At 36.7% G+C, this 17,981-nt stretch overlaps 1 protein-coding gene across 7 annotated transcripts in view; it reads left to right on the top strand.

The window, feature by feature from the left end:
• CDK8 (cyclin dependent kinase 8) overlaps window positions 1–17,981 on the top strand; it is a 119,925-nt gene that overhangs the window by 85,264 nt on the left and 16,680 nt on the right. For 6 of the 7 annotated variants that reach the window (XM_001366829.4, XM_007495246.3, XM_007495247.3 and 3 more), the window contains one exon: window positions 16,716–16,773. In XM_001366829.4, coding sequence (XP_001366866.1) covers window positions 16,716–16,773 — 58 coding nt within the window. Of the gene's footprint in view, window positions 1–211; window positions 1,907–16,715; window positions 16,774–17,981 lie in introns of those variants that run through there. The other variant, XM_056794700.1, reaches the window with a different exon arrangement.

A 17,981-nucleotide genomic window follows, 5' to 3' on the forward strand; every position in this document is an offset into this window, starting at 1 on the left:
CCTGGATTATACTTTCTCTGCTGTTAAAATTATAATAATTAGCTTCATTAAAAAATCAGTGCAAGGCGGAGTCAAGATGGCGGCTTAGCAATCAGCAAAAGTTCAGACCTCGTGGAAGACCCTTCCTTACCGATACAGACTGAATGCTCCAAGGGCACCGAAATCCAAGCTGAACAACAGGACAGAAGCAAGGAACCCTCCTTCTGGACTCAAATCAAAAGGTACGCCCCCCAAAAGCCGGAATCCGAGAATACTCAGGGCTAAGGGGAAGGCAGAGGGTAGGTCCCAGGACCCCTCCCCCACAACCCAGAGGGCTGAGCCCCCAGCAGCAGCGGGAACCTCTGAGCGGGCAAAGGTGCTGGTTTGGAGGGTCTACCTTGTGAGCAGTGGGGCGCCGGGCTCAGAGCATCCAGCTTGGAGAACGGGGAGGAAGCCAGGGAGAGACAGTGCAGTGGCTGGGTCCCTCCATGGGACTCTAGCCTCACCTTTGCCTTGGGGCACAACCAGATCAATCCAGTTGAACCTAATTCAGTCAGAACTCCTCAGAGTTTAGGGAGGCGGGCAAAGGCACTTGCTGGAGAGCACTGGAGAGAGCCTGGGCAGCCCAGCCTTCCAGGAGTCTTCAGAGCCTCAGAGCTTCATACCACATACAGTCCAACCCACTTGAACTCAATCCAATCAAAAGCCTCCAGAGCACAGGGAAGCTAACATTCCTCCCCTAGAGACTGTACCAAGAGATCTGACAAAGCTCCAAGAGGGGAGACTGACAGCCCCAAAACCAAAACAAAATGAGAGGAGCAAGAGCACAGCCAAATATGGGGAGCAAAAAAGGGGTAAACTCGAGGAAACAACAGAAAAAGAAGAAAGAAATTACAATAGACAGCTTCTGCACAGGTAATGAGCAAAGAGTGAATGAAACAGAGGGGGAGGGATCAGCAAAGGAAAAATCAGAAATCCCAGCGAATTGGATACAGGCTTTGGAAGAACTCAAAATGCAATTCAAAACACAATTAAGAGAGGCTGAAGACAATTGGGAAAAGAACTTAAAAACTAAGATAAGTCATCTAGAAACAGACAATAGTGTCTTGAAAGCCAAAATCAATCAGCTTGAAAATGAGGCAAAGGAGATGAAAGATGAGGCAAAGCAGATGAAAGATGAGGTGAAGAAGATGAAAGATGACCTCCAAAGAAAATCCGACCAAAAGGAAAAGGACGACCAAAAAACTAAGGATGAAATCCAGTCTTTAAGAACCAGAATACAACAATTAGAATCGAGTGACCTCATAAGGCATCAGGACTCTAAAACAAAACCAAAAGAATGAAAAAATTGAGGAAAATATGAAGCATCTCATTCACAAAACAGAAGATTTAGAAAATCGTTCAAGGAGAGACAATTTAAGAATTATTGGCCTACCAGAAGACCATGACAAAAGAAAAAGCCTGGACATTATATTACAGGAAATTATTAAAGAAAACTGCCCCAATATCCTAGAACAAGAGGGAAAAGTGGAGATTGATAGAATCCACAGATCACCTCCTGTACTTAATTCCCAACTGACAACACCCAGGAATGTTATAGCCAAATTCAAGAACTATCAGATCCAAGAAAAGATATTACAAGCTGCCAAGAAGTCATTTAGATACCAAGGAACCACAGTGAGGATAACTCAGGATCTGGCTGCATCCACATTGAAAAAAAGAAAGGCATGGAATACGATATTCAGGAAAGCAAGGGAACTAGGTCTACAACCAAGAATCAACTACCCAGCAAAACTGACTATATTCTTACAGGGGAAAATATGGTCCTTCAACAAAATAGGAGAATTCCAAGAATTCGTAAAGAAAAGACCAGATCTGAACAGAAAATTTGATGTCCAAGCACAGAACTCAAGAGAATCATCAAAAGGTAATTAAAAAAGAGGGGAAAAAAGAAAAACAAAATTTTTTTAAGAGACTCAATAAGTTAAAATGATATGTATCCCTATAAGAAAAAAGGTCATTGGTAACTCTTAAAAACTGTTGTTATTACCTGGGCAGCAAAAAGAAGTATACTTAGAGGGAATAGCAACAAACTGTATAATGAAAGGACAAGACATAAATAGGTATATAGATATATGCATGCAAAAATATAGAAAAAAAATAAACTAGAGCTTAAAATAGGTTAATATTAAAAGAAATGGGAAAAGAAACAAATGGGGGTAATTTATATGTCATAAAGCTCATGGTAGGAGGGGGGAGAACATCAATACACTGGAAGGGTAAAGAGGTCGGAGACAGGAAATACTCAACTTTTACGTGATTTGAAAGTGACTCAAAGAGGGAAAAACAATCCAAACCATTGGGGGCAGAGAATAGATTTGCACCCTATAAAGGAGTAGAAGAGTAACAAACGGTCTGGTGGGGAGGGAAGCAGTACAAGAGAGGGAGGGAGCGGGGGGTTAATTTTAGAAAGACTACAGGGAAAATAAGGGGGGGATAAATATGGAGGGGGTAGAAAGGGAAGTAAAATAAGGGTGGGAACAAGGGGGACTGTTCAAAAGCAAACATTGGTGTAGAAGGAAATAGTGAAAGAAGAAAAGGCAGGTAAAGGAGCAGAAATCAAAATGCTGGGAAATACACAGCTAGTAATCATAACTCTGAATGTGAATGGAATGAACTCACCCATAAAACGCAAGCGAATAGCAGAGTGGATTAGAGTCCAAAACCCTACCATATGCTGTCTACAAGAAACACATATGAGAAAGGTAGACACACATAGGGTGAAAGTAAGAGGGTGGAGCCAAATCTATTGGGCATCAACTGACAAAAAGAAGGCAGGAGTCGCAATCATGATATTGGACAAAGCCAAAGTAAAAATAAGTCTAGTTAAAAGAGATAGGGAAGGTAATTACATCCTGATAAAAGGCAGTATAGACAGTGAGGAAATCTCTGTACTCAACATGTATGCACCAAATGGCATAGCATCCAAATTTCTAAAGGAGAAACTAGAGGAACTCAAGGATGAAATAGATAGAAAAACTATACTAGTGGGAGATCTGAACCTTCCTCTATCCGAACTAGATAAATCAAACCAAAAAATAAATAAGAAAAAAGTAAGAGAAGTGAATGAAATCTTAGAAAAATTAGAGTTAGACATGTGGAGAAAAATAAATAGGGACAAAAAGGAATATACCTTCTATTCAGCAGCACATGGTACATTCACAAAAATTGACCATGTATCGGGGCATAAAAACATTGCAAACAAGTGCAAAAGAGCAGAAATAATAAATTCAACTTTCTTAGATCACAATGCAATGAAAATAATAATTAGTAAGGCAACATGGAGAGGTAAATCGAATATTAATTGGAAATTAAACAATACGATTCTCTAAAACCAGTTAAAGAACAAATCATAGAAACAATAACTTCATTGAAGAAAATGACAATGATGAGACATCCTTTCAAACCCTATGGGATGCAGCCAAAGCAGTACTCGGGGAAATTTATATCCTTGAGTTCATATATTAACAAATTAAGAAGGGCAGAGATCAATGAATTGGGCATGCAAATTAAAAAATTAGAAAGTGAACAAATTAAAAATCCTCAGATGAAGACTAAATTAGAGATCCTAAAACTCAAAGAAGAAATTAATAAAATTGAAAGTCAAAGAACTATTGATTTAATAAATAAGACTAGAAGCTGGTACTTTGAAAAAACAAATAAAATAGACAAAGTACTAGTCAGTCTAATTAAAAAAAGGAAAGAAATAAACCAAGTTGACAGTATCTAAGATGAAAAAGGAGACCTCACCTCTAATGAAGAGGAAATTAAGGCAATCATTAAAAACTATTATGCCAATATGGCAACAAATATGGCAATCTAGGTGATATGGATGAATACTTACAAAAAATATAAATTGGCTAGACTAAAAGAGGAAGAAATAAATTACCATAACAATCCCATTTCAGAAAAAGAAATTGAACAAGCCATCAAAGAACTCCCTAAGAAAAAATCCCCAGGTCCAGATGGATTCAGAAATGAATTCTATCAAACATTCAAAGAACAACTAATCCCAATATTAAACAAACTATTTGACAGAATAGGCCAAGAAGGAGTTCTACCAAATTCATTCTACGACACAAACATGGTACTGATCCCAAAGCCAGGCAGGTCAAAAACAGAGAAAGAAAACTATAGACCAATCTCCCTAATAAATATAGACGCAAAAATCTTAAATAGGATACTAGCAAAAAGACTCCAGCAAGTCATCACAAGGGTCATCCACTATGATCAGGCAGGATTCATACCAGGAATGCAAGGATGGTTCAATATTAGGAAAACCATCCACATAATTGACCATATTAATAAGCAAACCAACAAAAATCACATGATTATCGTAATAGATGCAGAAAAAGCCTTTGATAAAATACAACACCCATTCCTATTGAAAACACTAGAAAGTATAGGAATAGAAGGGCCTTTCCTAAAAATGATAAACAGTATATATCTAAAACCATCAGCAAACATCATCTGCAATGGGGATAAACTAGAAGCCTTTCCAATAAGATCAGGAGTAAAACAAGGATGCCTATTATCCACCTCTATTATTTAATATTTTACTAGAAACACTAGCAGTAGCAATTAGAGAAGAAAAAGAAATTGAAGGTATTAAAATTGGCAATGAGGAGACCAAGCTATCACTCTTTGCAGACGATATGATGGTTTACTTAAGGAATCCTAGAGCATCAACCAAAAAGTTACTCGAAATAATCAACAACTTTAGCAAAGTTGCAGGATACAAAATAAACCCTCATAAGTCATCAGCATTTCTATATATTTCCAACACATCTCAGCAGCAAGAAATAGAGAGAGAAATTCCATTTAAAATCACCCTAGACAATATAAAATACTTAGGAATCTATCTGCCGAGACAAACACAGGAACTACATGAACACAACTACAAAACACTTTCCACACAGCTAAAACTAGATCTAAACAACTGGAAAAACATTGATTGCTCATGGGTAGGACGAGCTAACATAAAAATGACAATCCTACCCAAATAAATTTACTTATTTAGTGCCATACCCATTGAACTACCAAAAAACTTCTTTACTGAATTAGAAAAAAACCATAACTAAGTTCATTTGGAAGAACAAAAGATTAAGGATATCCAGGGAAATCATGAAAAAAAAAATGCAAAGGAAGGAGTACTTGCAGTCCCAGATCTCAAACTATACTATAAAGCAGTGGTTATCAAAAACAATTTGGTACTGGCTAAGAGACAGAAAGGAGGATCAGTGGAATAGACTTGACGTAAATGATCTCAGCAAGACAGTTTATGACAAACCCAAAGACCCCAGCTTTTGGGACAAAAATCCATTATTTGATAAAAACTGCTGGGAAAATTGGAAGACAGTGTGGGAGAGATTAGGTTTGGATGAACACCTCACATCCCACACTTCAGAATGGGTGAATGACTTGAACATAAAGAAGGAAACTATAAGTAAATTAGGTGAGCACAGAATAGTATACATGTCAGACCTTTGGGAAGGGAAAGATTTTAAAACCAAGCAAGAGTTAGAAAGAGTCACAAAATGTAAAATAAATAATTTTGACTACATCAAATTAAAAAGTTTTTGTACAAACAAAACCAATGTAACTAAAATCAGAAGGGTAGCAACAAATTGGGAAACCATCTTCATAAAAACCTCTGACAAAGTTTTAATTACTCAAATTTACAAAGAGCTAAATCAATTGTACAAAAAATCAAGCCATTCTCCAATTGATAAATGGGCAAGGGACATGAACAGGCAGTTCTCAGCCAAAGAAATCAAAACTATTAATAAGCACATCAAAAAGTGTTCTATATCTCTTATAATCAGAGAGATGCAGATCAAAACAACTCTGAGGTATCACCTCACACCTAGCAGATTGGCTAACATAACAGCTATGGAAAGTAATGAATGCTGGAGGGCATGTGGCAAAGTTGGGACACTAATTCATTGCTGGTGGAGTTGTGAATTGATCCAACCATTCTGGAGGACAATTTGGAACTATGCCCAAAGGGCGAGAAAAGACTGTCTGCCCTTTTATTCCAGCCATAGCACTGCTGGGCTTGTACCCCAAAGAGATAATAAGGAAAAAGACTTGTACAAGAATATTCATAGCTGCACTCTTTGTGGTGGCCAAAAATTGGAAAACGAGGGGATGCCCTTCAATTGGGGAATGGCTGAACAAATTGTGGTATATGTTGGTGATGGAATACTATTGTGCTAAAAGGAATAATAAAGTGGAGGAATTCCATGGAGACTGGAACAACCTCCAGGAAGTGATGCAGAGCGAAAGGAGCAGAACCAGGAAAACATTGTACACAGAGACTGATACATTGTGGTACAATCGAAGGTAATGGACTTCTCCATTAGTGGCGATGCAATGTCCCTGAACAATCTGTAGGGATCTAAAAAACACTATCCAGAAGCAGAGGATAAACTGTGGGAGTAAAAACACTGATGAAAAGCAACTGCTTGAATACAGGGGTGGAGGGGATATGACTGAGAGTCTCTAAATGAACACTGTAATCCAAATACCAACAACATGGAAATGGGTTCGAATTAAGAACACATGTGATACCCAATGGAATCGCACGTGGGCTATGGGAGAGGTGGTGGGAGGGGGGAGGGAAGAAAAGAAAATGATCTTTGTTTCCAATGAATAGTGTTTGGAAATTACCAAATAAAAATTAAAAAAGAAAAAAAAAGAAAATCTGTGCAAGTACCACTTCTTACATTAAGCTTTTCACAAAACTACCCAGTCAGCAATTAATACTTCCCTCCCCTCAAAAAAATCAACTTGAATATGAATATGAATGAATATGAATATGAATATGAATGAATATGAATATGAATGAATATGAATGTAATATATAATAATATATATTATACATAGAGAGAGTTGGTTTTTATGTGTACATGCCCTGATACAGTGTAAATTCTTTGAGGGCAAAGCTTTCCCCCCCCCTCCCCCCTTCTCTAGTACTTGGCATAGTCTAGCAATTAGTAGATGCTAATAAATGCTTACTTAATTTGATCATTTGATCCAGATTTGCTCTTCTCCTTTGAGCCTTTTCAGGAGATGCTGAAAGAGCCTTCTGGTGACCCTGATTTTAAGATTTAGAAAGAGAATCCTAGAGTAATATACTATTTTCTTTACCTATTAAGTTTAGTTCTTAAATTTGGGGGCTGGTTCCTAAAACCCAAATATGGATGGTCTTTATGTACATAAAGACATCATCAGTGGCCAGGTATTAGCTGGAATTTGGTATATTTGCCCTCATTCACTTTTAGTATATAATCTAGCATCGCCTTAGGGCAGGGACTGTATTTTGCCTTTCTTTGCTTTGTGTCCTTAGCAACCTTTAGCACAGTAACTAATTAAGTAATCCTCATCCTCTGCTACCCTTTTTAGACAATCTGGAGAAATCAAGTCATATCTAGAGAAAATGCAGATATTTCGAGCAAAGTTTTCTAAACTGTATTCTACAAGTTTTCTTTTTTCCCTTCACTGAGTAGAGGGGCACCATAAGAAAATATCAGGGTAGCAATATTTTTTCTCTGTACATAATACAAAAATGGTTTTTCTGTACTATATCTTACCATATGAATGTATGCTTAATATATTTTATTTTGCTTCAAAATTATGCTGACCTTTGTCAAAAACTATCAGATCTTTGAATATATTTCAAACCCCACACAGGAGCTAATCCTTAGTTCAGTGATGCCGAACTTTTTAGGAACCCTCTGCTGTGCCCTGCCTCTTGTGTTGGAGGGGGCTGCTCTGCATTTGGGAGTGGGCCAGTTCCCAGCTGGTTGGCACCCTGGGAAGTCACAGCCACCTCCTGTATTTCAACCTCACCTGCGTATTGGGCTGCTATCCACATGGAGGTGGGAGCAGGGGGCAGAGGGAGAATAGTTAGCCTTTGCGGGGTGGAGTCACCCTCCAGACTAGAGGCTGGCAGAAAGGAAGAAAGTGGAGATCTTTTAGGGGGTGGGTCTGGCCCATTGTTGGGAAGAGTAGACCCCCACCCCTACATCCACCCCCTTGTAATCCCTAGTCTTAGACAGGGATGGGAGGAAGGGAGGTCTGTGGCCTAAGTGCCCAGCTCAGGGGAAGGAGTGAGTGTAGAGGGCTAGGCAAGCATGTTGGAGAAAAGGAAGGGAGCAATTTTGCAGGGGACAACCCTGTGTGCTCATAGAGAGGTCTCTATGTGCTGTCTTCGGCATGCATTCCATGGGCTTGTCCTCACTGCCCTAATTGATAAGTGATTAAAAGATATGAATAGTCAATTGTCAGAGGAAGAAATCAACTATCAATAAGTCATAGAAAAATTCTTAAGATCACCAGTGTATATAAGTAGTAACAATAGTGTAAAGATAGTCCATTGTGAAAAATTTAGTAACAGATCAATACAGTGATTCACCACAATTCCAAAGTACTCATTTTGAAAAATGCTATTCACCAAATGATGATCTCAGAGAGCAGATTTAAGCATTTCCATCCTTTATTTTTCTTTTTTTTGGGGGAGGGGTAGGCATCACTAATGCAGAACTGTTTTTCTTGATTTCATGTTTAATGGATATATATTGTCTTCTCAATGAGATGGGAAGGAGCAAAAGGAGGGAGAGAAGTTGAAGCTGAAAATTAAAATAAAGTGAACAAATAAGAAAAAAACTTACAGCTTTGGAAATAAATGAATCTTCTAACTTTTGGATCCGCTATTTACTATTGATAGTATTCACTATTACTAGTGAAAGATACTGACAATACAAAAATCTTACCATTGGCTTGGACCTTTTAGAGGATAACAAGGGAACAAGAGGAGAGTGGCTTCAAGAAGCATCTCCAGAAATAAAGTTTCATTTATATAGTAGTTAAGATAATTGATTTTAATTAATTTTATAGGAATTGTCATGATATTATAGTTGTAGGTACCAGTGTGTATTTGATTAAAATTTTAAGACTGCATAAACTTATTGATGTGTAGGATTGTAAACTAGAACTGAATGTTGTTATTGGAAGCATTGTTCTCAAATATATCTAAAAAAACTTAGTGACTCTACAGGACATGAAACTGACTGGATTTAACACTTTAAAAATGTGGCTATCACAAGACTCATGTTGAGGTAAAACTATTGCAAAAATAATGGGTTTTTTCCCCCCTTTTAAGTTTAAAAAAATATAGCAAAACATTTAAGTTTAATAACCAAATTTCTAACACCATTAAATGATTGCTATACTTCAAATTTAAGTACCCATGATGCCCATTAGTGTAATAGTTAAAGGAATTGTTGAGGATTGAAGAAGTACAGGGAATGAGGAAGGTTTTGTAGCAGAGAATGGAGGAGTTGAAAGGACAGAGGGAATATGGATGCTGGTGGAGGTAAAAGGAAAGAGATATCATATCCCTGCTGATAGGCTGTCTTTGAAAAATGGGGTTCCTGAGAAATGGGCCAACTGTGATAGACTGAAGGGGATGTCTTCTTTATTGATTGATATTGAAGATACCCCAGGGCAGGTAAGTAGGGACTCTTCGGAAGAATAAGCCCCTCCCCTCCGCCCAGGTTGCCTGGCAGGGGTCCAATAAGGACCATTTATAGTTGAATGTCTGTCAGGTTCTTCCCCCTCTATGTCCCCCTGAAATAATAGTTCTCCTCTTATCTGACTGCGGGTTATTTAACTCAAGATGGATTTAATAACAAGTTTGGATTGGGAAGATATCAGGGTAGAGGGAAGAAAGGTTTCCTATACTTTTCCCTAGATTGGATTTGAGTCTCTCTCAGCTTTTGAGCTGAGGCCAGACCTCACAGGCTGGTGGAGGGTTTCTTTTATTCCTGTCTATGCTAATCTATGCTAACTTTCTTAAGTTCAAAGTCTTAGCAGTGGACAGCAGGAGGAAGAAAAGGTTCTGACTTTCAGAGCTGGTTGGGCCTGTCACTTTGGGTTAGCACCCCTAAAGACAGGCCTTAAGTTCAAACCGCTCCTCTTTAATCCTTTTTTCAGTGACATGATCATAGGAATCCAGGTGGAGCACACAGTTGGGAAATTTCAGGAATAGAGGTACTTCTATCCAGAGACAGGGAGAGAGCTCTCCTTCCAGTCTGAGGACCAGGAAAGAGAAACCTCTCCAGAGCAACTGTCATTCTCCCAGTCACTCCCACCCCCCCAACCCAGCTGTCATTGTTTATATCTTCACTTCACTCCAACATTCCAACTGCTATAGTTTCCACCTCAGTGGCAGAAAGACCAAAAGCTTGATTCAGTTATCCTTTCCACATTAGTTATATAGTTGGCAAAATGAAAATTAATAAAATAGATCAAGACCTTTAGCTAAAGTAGTTAAATAATTTTTGTATGAGATTTAGACTACTTGCAAAATTACCTATATGGTTATCTCTTATTCAGATGTATGATTTCATCATCTATATATATGTTCCCTCTAATTAAAATATCAGCTTCCCCTACACTGGTCAAAAAAATTAATTACCTGATTATCAGCCCTCTGATGATCATCTTTGAATTTAGTTCTCATATATGTAGGGAGTAGGGGCTAGGATTTTTTTAAAAAACTGGAAAATTGAGAATACAGGTTATAAAGGGCTTTGAATGTCAAACAGAAGTGTTTGTATTTTGATACTGGAGGTGACAGGGAGCCACTGGAGTTTATGGGGGTGGGGGGTTGACATGATCAGATGTGCATTTTAAGAAAATCACTTTTAACATCTGATTGGAGAATGAATCAGAGTGAGGAGAAAATTCTAACAAGGAAAACAACCAGCAAGCAAGCCATAGCAGTATATCTCATTAGAGAAGGGGTGTTTTAAGAGGTGCTACAAAAGTAAAATCAATAGGTTTTGGCAGTAGATTGGTTATGTTAGAAGAGAGAGTGAATTGAAGATGACATGTAGATTGTGAGCCTCAGTGACTGGGAAGATGGTTATAGACCCTCAAACTAATAAGGAAGTTGAGAAGAGGAGAGATTTTACAGAGAAAGGTAATGAATTAATTTTTTTGAAATATTGAAATTAAGTTATCTATAGGATATCCAATTTGAAATGTCTAATAAGCAGCTGGAAAAAATTAGTATGGAGGTTGAGAGAGAGGTTAAGGATGGATCTGGAGAATTGAAAATCCTCAATATAGAGAAGATAATTGAATCACTGGGAACTGATGAGATCACTAAACTAAATAGGATAGAGAAAAGAAGACACAGCACAGATGAGAGACATCCATGGTTAGCTATTATAATATAGCTGAGGATCCAGTAAAAAAAAAAAAAAGACTTTGAAAAAGTGGTCATATAAGTAGGAGAAGAACCAAGAGAGAGTAGTGTTCTAAAAAGCCTAGCGAAAAGAGAATATCAAGAATCTAGCACCATTTTGTATTATAATCAATAGTTACAAAGGTTTCAGGTCTAAAGGAGAATCCTACAGGATGAGGTACACATGGTCAGACTTAGAGTAAGAAAGAGCCTTTAAATCTATGCTTATCTACTTTTTCCATTTCAGGGGATTATTAATAAACTTTATGGAAAATAAGAACTTGAAGATATTAATTTAAATATAACAGAAATTTAGAATTAGTTGAATGGTCAGACTGGAGATAGTTGTTAATGGATATCAGATTAGAAGATCATATCTAATGTAGTGTTCTGGAAATCTGGACTTGGTTACAATTTCATCAGATATGTAGATGACCCATAGTTGAACACTGAACTACAGAGACAGAATTAAAAAGATTAGATCTAGAACTTTTCACCTAATTGTAAAAGATGAAATATATTAAATATGAAGTCAAGTCTTACATTTGACTATAAAAAAGCAACTTCCCAAGTAAAAATGTGACCAGCATGGGTTGGCAACATTTCATTTATAAAATATCTTGAGACAGATATTAGTGGACTAAGTTCAATATTAAATCAACATGATATAATAGCCATATTAGTTAATGTAGTCTTGAGCTACACTGAAAATTAGAGGTTCCACTAAATAAATAGATGATAGTCCTGCTGTCAGATTATTTTATAGTAAGATCACATCTAAAATATTGTGTGCATTTTTGGACACCACAGTTTAAGAATGACATTGGTGGACTAGAGAATATCTAGAGGAGAGCAGTGCCATATTAAAGTGGGGATTGTTTTTCAGGTGTAGGTAAGATAAAATGACCTCTTTTGATTTTGAAACTCTATAATGCTATGAAATAATTTATATTTAGCTTGTCTTATTAACACCTTTAAAATGTAGAATGATGGGATCAATAATCCCTCCAATTTTCAGTAATGAGAACAAATAACCAAGTACAGTGAGCCAACAACTGTTTTTACTATATATAAAGCAAACAGGAAAGACTGAACAAAAGTAAACAGTTTGATGCCTGGAGGGAAGATGTCAGCTCTGTTGACTTCCCAACTCCTTGAATCATAGCCCCTGCTCCAGAAAGATGAAGGTGGAGTGAGGAAGTTGGGTATTCCATGTTGCCACTCTTTCAAATTACTTTTCTTTTCAACAACTTTTTTTTCAGTGTCTTTTTTTTTTAATAGGAACCAAACTCTTAGTTGAAATTAAAAACCAATAATGTACTAGATGATATATGGGCAGCTAAAAAGATAGAACAAAATTTTTAGATTAAAACAAAAATGTCACAAACAGAATATTGATTTATGACCCAGATATGAATTCTTCATATGGTTTTACATCACAAACCCTCCTCTTCACCCTATTACTATTGAGAGCACCACTTTTCTTATAGTCCCCCAGACTTACAGCTTAGGAAGTATCTGGATTTCTTATCTCTCACCTTACCCCTATACCCTTTACCAATGTCCAAGATGTTTACAAGGCCTATTGATTTCACTTCTGTAAATTCTCTAGAATATGTCCTCTTCTCTAATCTACCATCCTTGGCCTCCTAAATGGAGGCATGGCTTTCATTTGCAGTAAGTTCGGATTTTTGTACGAGAAATTTAAATAGTAAGTTAATGAGTCAGCACAAGGGCTAATTGTCAGTTGCAGAATTCTATAGGTTGGATGAGCTTCAGAAGATTTTCTTTTACAAGTCAGTTAAACCAATTAGAGGACCCAGATGGATATTGTCCTGTCTCTTTTTAAATTAATGAATTGCAGGGTTTTGTGTACTTGGATTCACCTTATTTTCCTTTATAGACAGCTCCCCAATATTGATAGCAACAAGTGAAGGGGTGAAATTTTTCAGAGATGGATTTGATGACTGGATTTATATCCCTTCATCATAACCTCTTTATTTTAGATACAAATAAATCTTATCCTTTAGGCCCCCAATCTGAAGGGGCATCAGAACTTAGCCTAGGGGCTTTCTTCATTAGATTACTTTATAAGCCTGAGCAATTAGTAAAATTTGAATGAGTGGTTGGGGCAGGCCAAGCAGCTTTTTGGGTAAATTGTGCTGTCCATACCAATGGGATCTTAGGGGATGATTGATCAAAGGAAAAACCATGCCCCCTGTCAATTACTATGGACAGAGATAATCTGTCTTAGAAAGAGCTTTGGTATAGATTTTGAAATATGACATGGACAATAAAATGATAGCCTATGTTGTGTATTAAAGAGGTTCTTTAAAAAATTAAAATACACATTTGATCATGAAGACCTAAGGCGGCACTGGCAAACACAGTTCATGCCAGACTAGTCTTACTTTAATTTAATCGGGGAAATCTGTAGATATAGTTTATGTATACTATAACAAAGAATTATTTATTTAAAGTAACCCAAACTGTTCTTACAAAAGAAATGGAGAGATTAGTGGATTAGATGGTCATGTATGTTTTTTAATTCCTTATCATCTTCTAATTCTCAACTAAAGTACCCCTCCTTCCATAAACTCTTAATTTCTCTTCAGAAAATCTGCTCAAATTTTCCTAGATCACGTCCTCTTGAGCTCTTCTTTTTTCCCCATCTCCTCTTATCTTGTACTTAACTGAATACATGTCATTTTTGTCTTTTATATTGTAAACTCCCTGAGAATATAGAAACTTTCATTTTTGTTGTCTTGACCCCAACACTCTCAGTAAATATTTATTGAATTGAATGGAATTTATTTGTACTATTCTAGAGTAGTGTGTAGTTGTCAGTCACAGGAACAAAAGACCAAAGATTTAAAGCTGGAAGTGTGGATTTTAGATTTACTACACCCTGCTTAGTCTAGCAATCAGGAATGTATACACCCCTACTTAAGGATTAAGATGTTGAGAAGGATAGCCTATGACAGACATGTGCTAGCAAATGACAAATCAGAAACAACTGACAGACCCCCTCGGCTATCTGAAGTCAAGCTTAAGCTACCATTGGTACACGAGACACAGGAGGTGATGTTAAAAAAAAGTGTATTCGTGTCACTTCCTCTTGCTGATCTCTTTGGGTGGTGGAGGAATTGAGCTCGGCATCTCTCTCTCAAAGACGTTGGGCTTGACTAGTGGTTTGGCTTGTGGCAGCGTTTTGGTGTCTTGGCATCTTGGCATGGGTCAGGTGACGCTGATTCCTTTTTTCCTTTACCTTTCCTAAACACTATCCTCCTAGGAGGCCCCTCATCTTGGAGGAGGCCTTGTGGCTGAAGTCTCTGAACTTCCCTTAGCTTAGGGTAGGCTGGAAAATTCTTATACCTCTTTCTCTCTCTCTTCTTCTTAATTCCTTCCCTCTATATTAATTAAGCCACCATAAAATTCCCAAACTGACTTGAGTATTTTTATTGGGATTTGAATTAATTCCTGGTGACCAACTAAATTTATATTGATTCTCAACCCTAGAATTACCCCTTACAGAAGAGACCATATAGCCATCTATTGCAACCATCCTTCTTGAGGAAATTATGGCTCAGAGCGATTAAGTGTTTTGTCTGGAGTGACTCAAATAATAAATGTCAAATACTGAATTCAAATCTACATATTCTTGTCTCTTAAGTTCAGCAGTCTATCCATTAGTCCATGCTGCCTCTCAAAACTTATAGTACCCAGTACTCCCAAGTGATCTCCCATCCAAGTGGTGTAATTGTGGGCCTAATCCTACTTAGCTTCCATGGCTTTATTTTTAATTTGTTGTGCTCCTTGGGACAAACAATTTGATCTCAGTCACTCCATTTGTAAAATGAGGGATTTAGAATTATTTTATCTTGGCCTTTCCATTCCTAAAATTCTATGATTGTGTGAATTTCTAACCTTTGGGGCTTTATGGCAAATAGAGTAATAGCTCAATAGTATACTTTCTTTTTATTATTGAAAGCAGATCTTTATTTTTTGTAGCAGAATGATAGTTGTCTTATATAGTACTGAAAGTGGCAGAACAGAGGATTTATTCATGTAGTAGAGAATTAGGAGGAGATCCTAGTACCTAGAGTAAACACAATAGAAATAAAAATTTCAATGTGATTTTTAGAATTGTCTTTATTAGTTCCCCCTCCCCTCTTGTCTTCTAGTACAGTTGTACTTTTATTTAGCAAACTGGTTGTTGTCCTTTGTCCTCAAGGACCAAAATGACATCACTGGTGATGTCTTTTGACTCTTGCATAAATTAGGCTTAAGTGAGACAGAGTTGTACAAAGTTGTTGGTCTCTGTTCCTTATATTACAGTTGTTAGCCTCACCTGTTCCAGAGTCATTGAAGTCCAGTGCTAACCAAGCTCTAAGCACTCCACAGCACCTGCTTCTATCACCTTCATGGCCGATTGGAATAAATTATTCTCATCTACCCTTTCAGTTGGGTGAAATAATTCTTGGGGTAGATACCTCTAAGTCACTTATGGTTTTGAGGCCTATCAGTTACCCTTAACGAGAAAAACAGCCCTTAAAAGATCTTGACAAGCCCCCACATAGTCTTCCCTGAACACTCCAAGCAAACATTCCAAGATCAAATTGAATGAATAGCCCATCAGAGTAGTCTAGGGAGAAAAAGAATGTATTTAAAATATAATTTCAACTTTCTTATATTTGGTGGAATTATTAGCATTTTAAAAACCATTGTTAGAGAATAAATTAGTGATTTTTAAAGTGAGATTTTAAAATCGAATGAATAGTTTTCTTAGTACTTTCAAATTCTAGGTTAATTGTTTTTAAGAAATAAAAACCATTTTCCCAATATTTTCTGCAGTTTACTTGAGGGATTTGCATGAAACTTAGTTTATCTTTCATACTGAATGACAACTGTAAATTATACAGAATGTTTTTAGTTGACTAAGGGGCTTGGAAGATGATTCATTAATATGTGAATCCCTTGAAGTCAAGGACCATTTTATTCTTATCTTTGTTACTCCCATTATCTAGCCTAGGGCTTTGCCACATGGTATCTATTTAATAAATGCTTCTTATATTGAGTTACTAAGTTCCTACTAGATAGTTCACAAGGAATACAGTGGTGAAAATAGTATCTATGTAAGAAATTCAGGAAAGCCTCCACTCTGTTATGGGAAATGAAAGACTGGATAACCCAATATTCTAAATATATATGTATATATATGTTTATGTGGATATATATATATATATGTATATGTATATGTATATGTATATGTATGTGTCTCCACAAATGAATATATTCCTTTGGTGATCTGAATTCAATTGGACAGTGTTGTAAATTGGTATTTTAAAAATTTCAGGTTGATTTTATTTTTATTGATATGTTATCTACTTAAAAACACACAAATATTTTGTTTCCACAGAAACCTGCTAATATTTTAGTTATGGGTGAAGGTCCTGAACGAGGAAGAGTAAAAATTGGTATGTTATATCTTTTGTTAAGTCACAATGCAGCATGCTTTTAGAGCTTAAAGGGAAGTTAAATTATTTTAATTTGGAGGTGGGTGGGTAAAATATGCATATATTCTCGGTGGAAATGATTTTTAAAGAACATTTATTAAAATTGAAGAATATTTCACATTCATAAAAGGGTTACAGGCAGTGGCTATTTCTCCATAAATCTTTGCCTTAATTATATAACCTGTATAGGTTATACAATATAGAGATTAGATTCAACTCTATTCATGTGACAAACATATACTAAGACCCATCAGTTTTATTCATGTAGGACAGTGATGGTGAATCTTTTAGAGACCGAGTGCCCAAACAGCAACCCTCAAGCCGCATGTGAACCCCATGCCTTACCTCAGAAGGGCGGAGGCATTCCCATTGGGCTCCTGGGCAGAGGGGTGGGTGATGAAAGAGATGTCCTCAGGTGTGTGTAGAGAGAGGGGAGGGAGCAGACACCTTCTGGGGCATTCTAGCATGTGTGCCATAGGTTTGCCAACATGGATCTAGGGCAGTAGAATTATGAACACATTTGTTTCTTTGGTAACTCGGGCTGGATTAAAAGCTAGTTTCTTGATAAAAAGACTTATTAACCAGCCATTTATGCCTGATAGCTTAAAAAAATTCTAAAATAATCTGTCTTTTTAAAAATATAGTGATATGGGTATCTTTTTGAAAGCTAATAAAACATTCTATACTCTGGGATCTATGTTCTTTAATAGAATTATTTAATTCAAAATTAAAGAATAATGTGACATTCCTTGATTAAGCTTCTAAGGAAAGGACAAGTGTGTAATTTTCTCTCATTTTTCTTGGTCATTTCCCTAGTTGTATTAGTCATATATATTTAAGCTATTTTGTGTGTTCATACTAGGAAATCATGAAATGCTTTCACAAAATTATACTTAAATTAGAAAGATTAGTAGACTTGTGCACCAAATTTAATATTTAATTTGGTTTGCAGAGTGCAGTATCAGGTAATCAGCTAACAAGTTATATTCTGCCTTTTAAAGTGAGATCCTATTACCTTTCACCCTTCTTCAACATCTCCCCCTGTATAAGTCCTTGATATTTCTTTACAATTGATAGTTTTATATCAATGACTTAATTGCTGGCTATAGTATCTAAATTTTTATGTCTTGCACTGTAAATTTTTTCTCATGTCATTCACATTAATTCTC

The sequence above is a fragment of the Monodelphis domestica genome, chromosome 4 (genome assembly GCF_027887165.1).
Source record: "Monodelphis domestica isolate mMonDom1 chromosome 4, mMonDom1.pri, whole genome shotgun sequence".
NCBI classification, from domain to species: Eukaryota; Metazoa; Chordata; class Mammalia; order Didelphimorphia; family Didelphidae; genus Monodelphis; species Monodelphis domestica.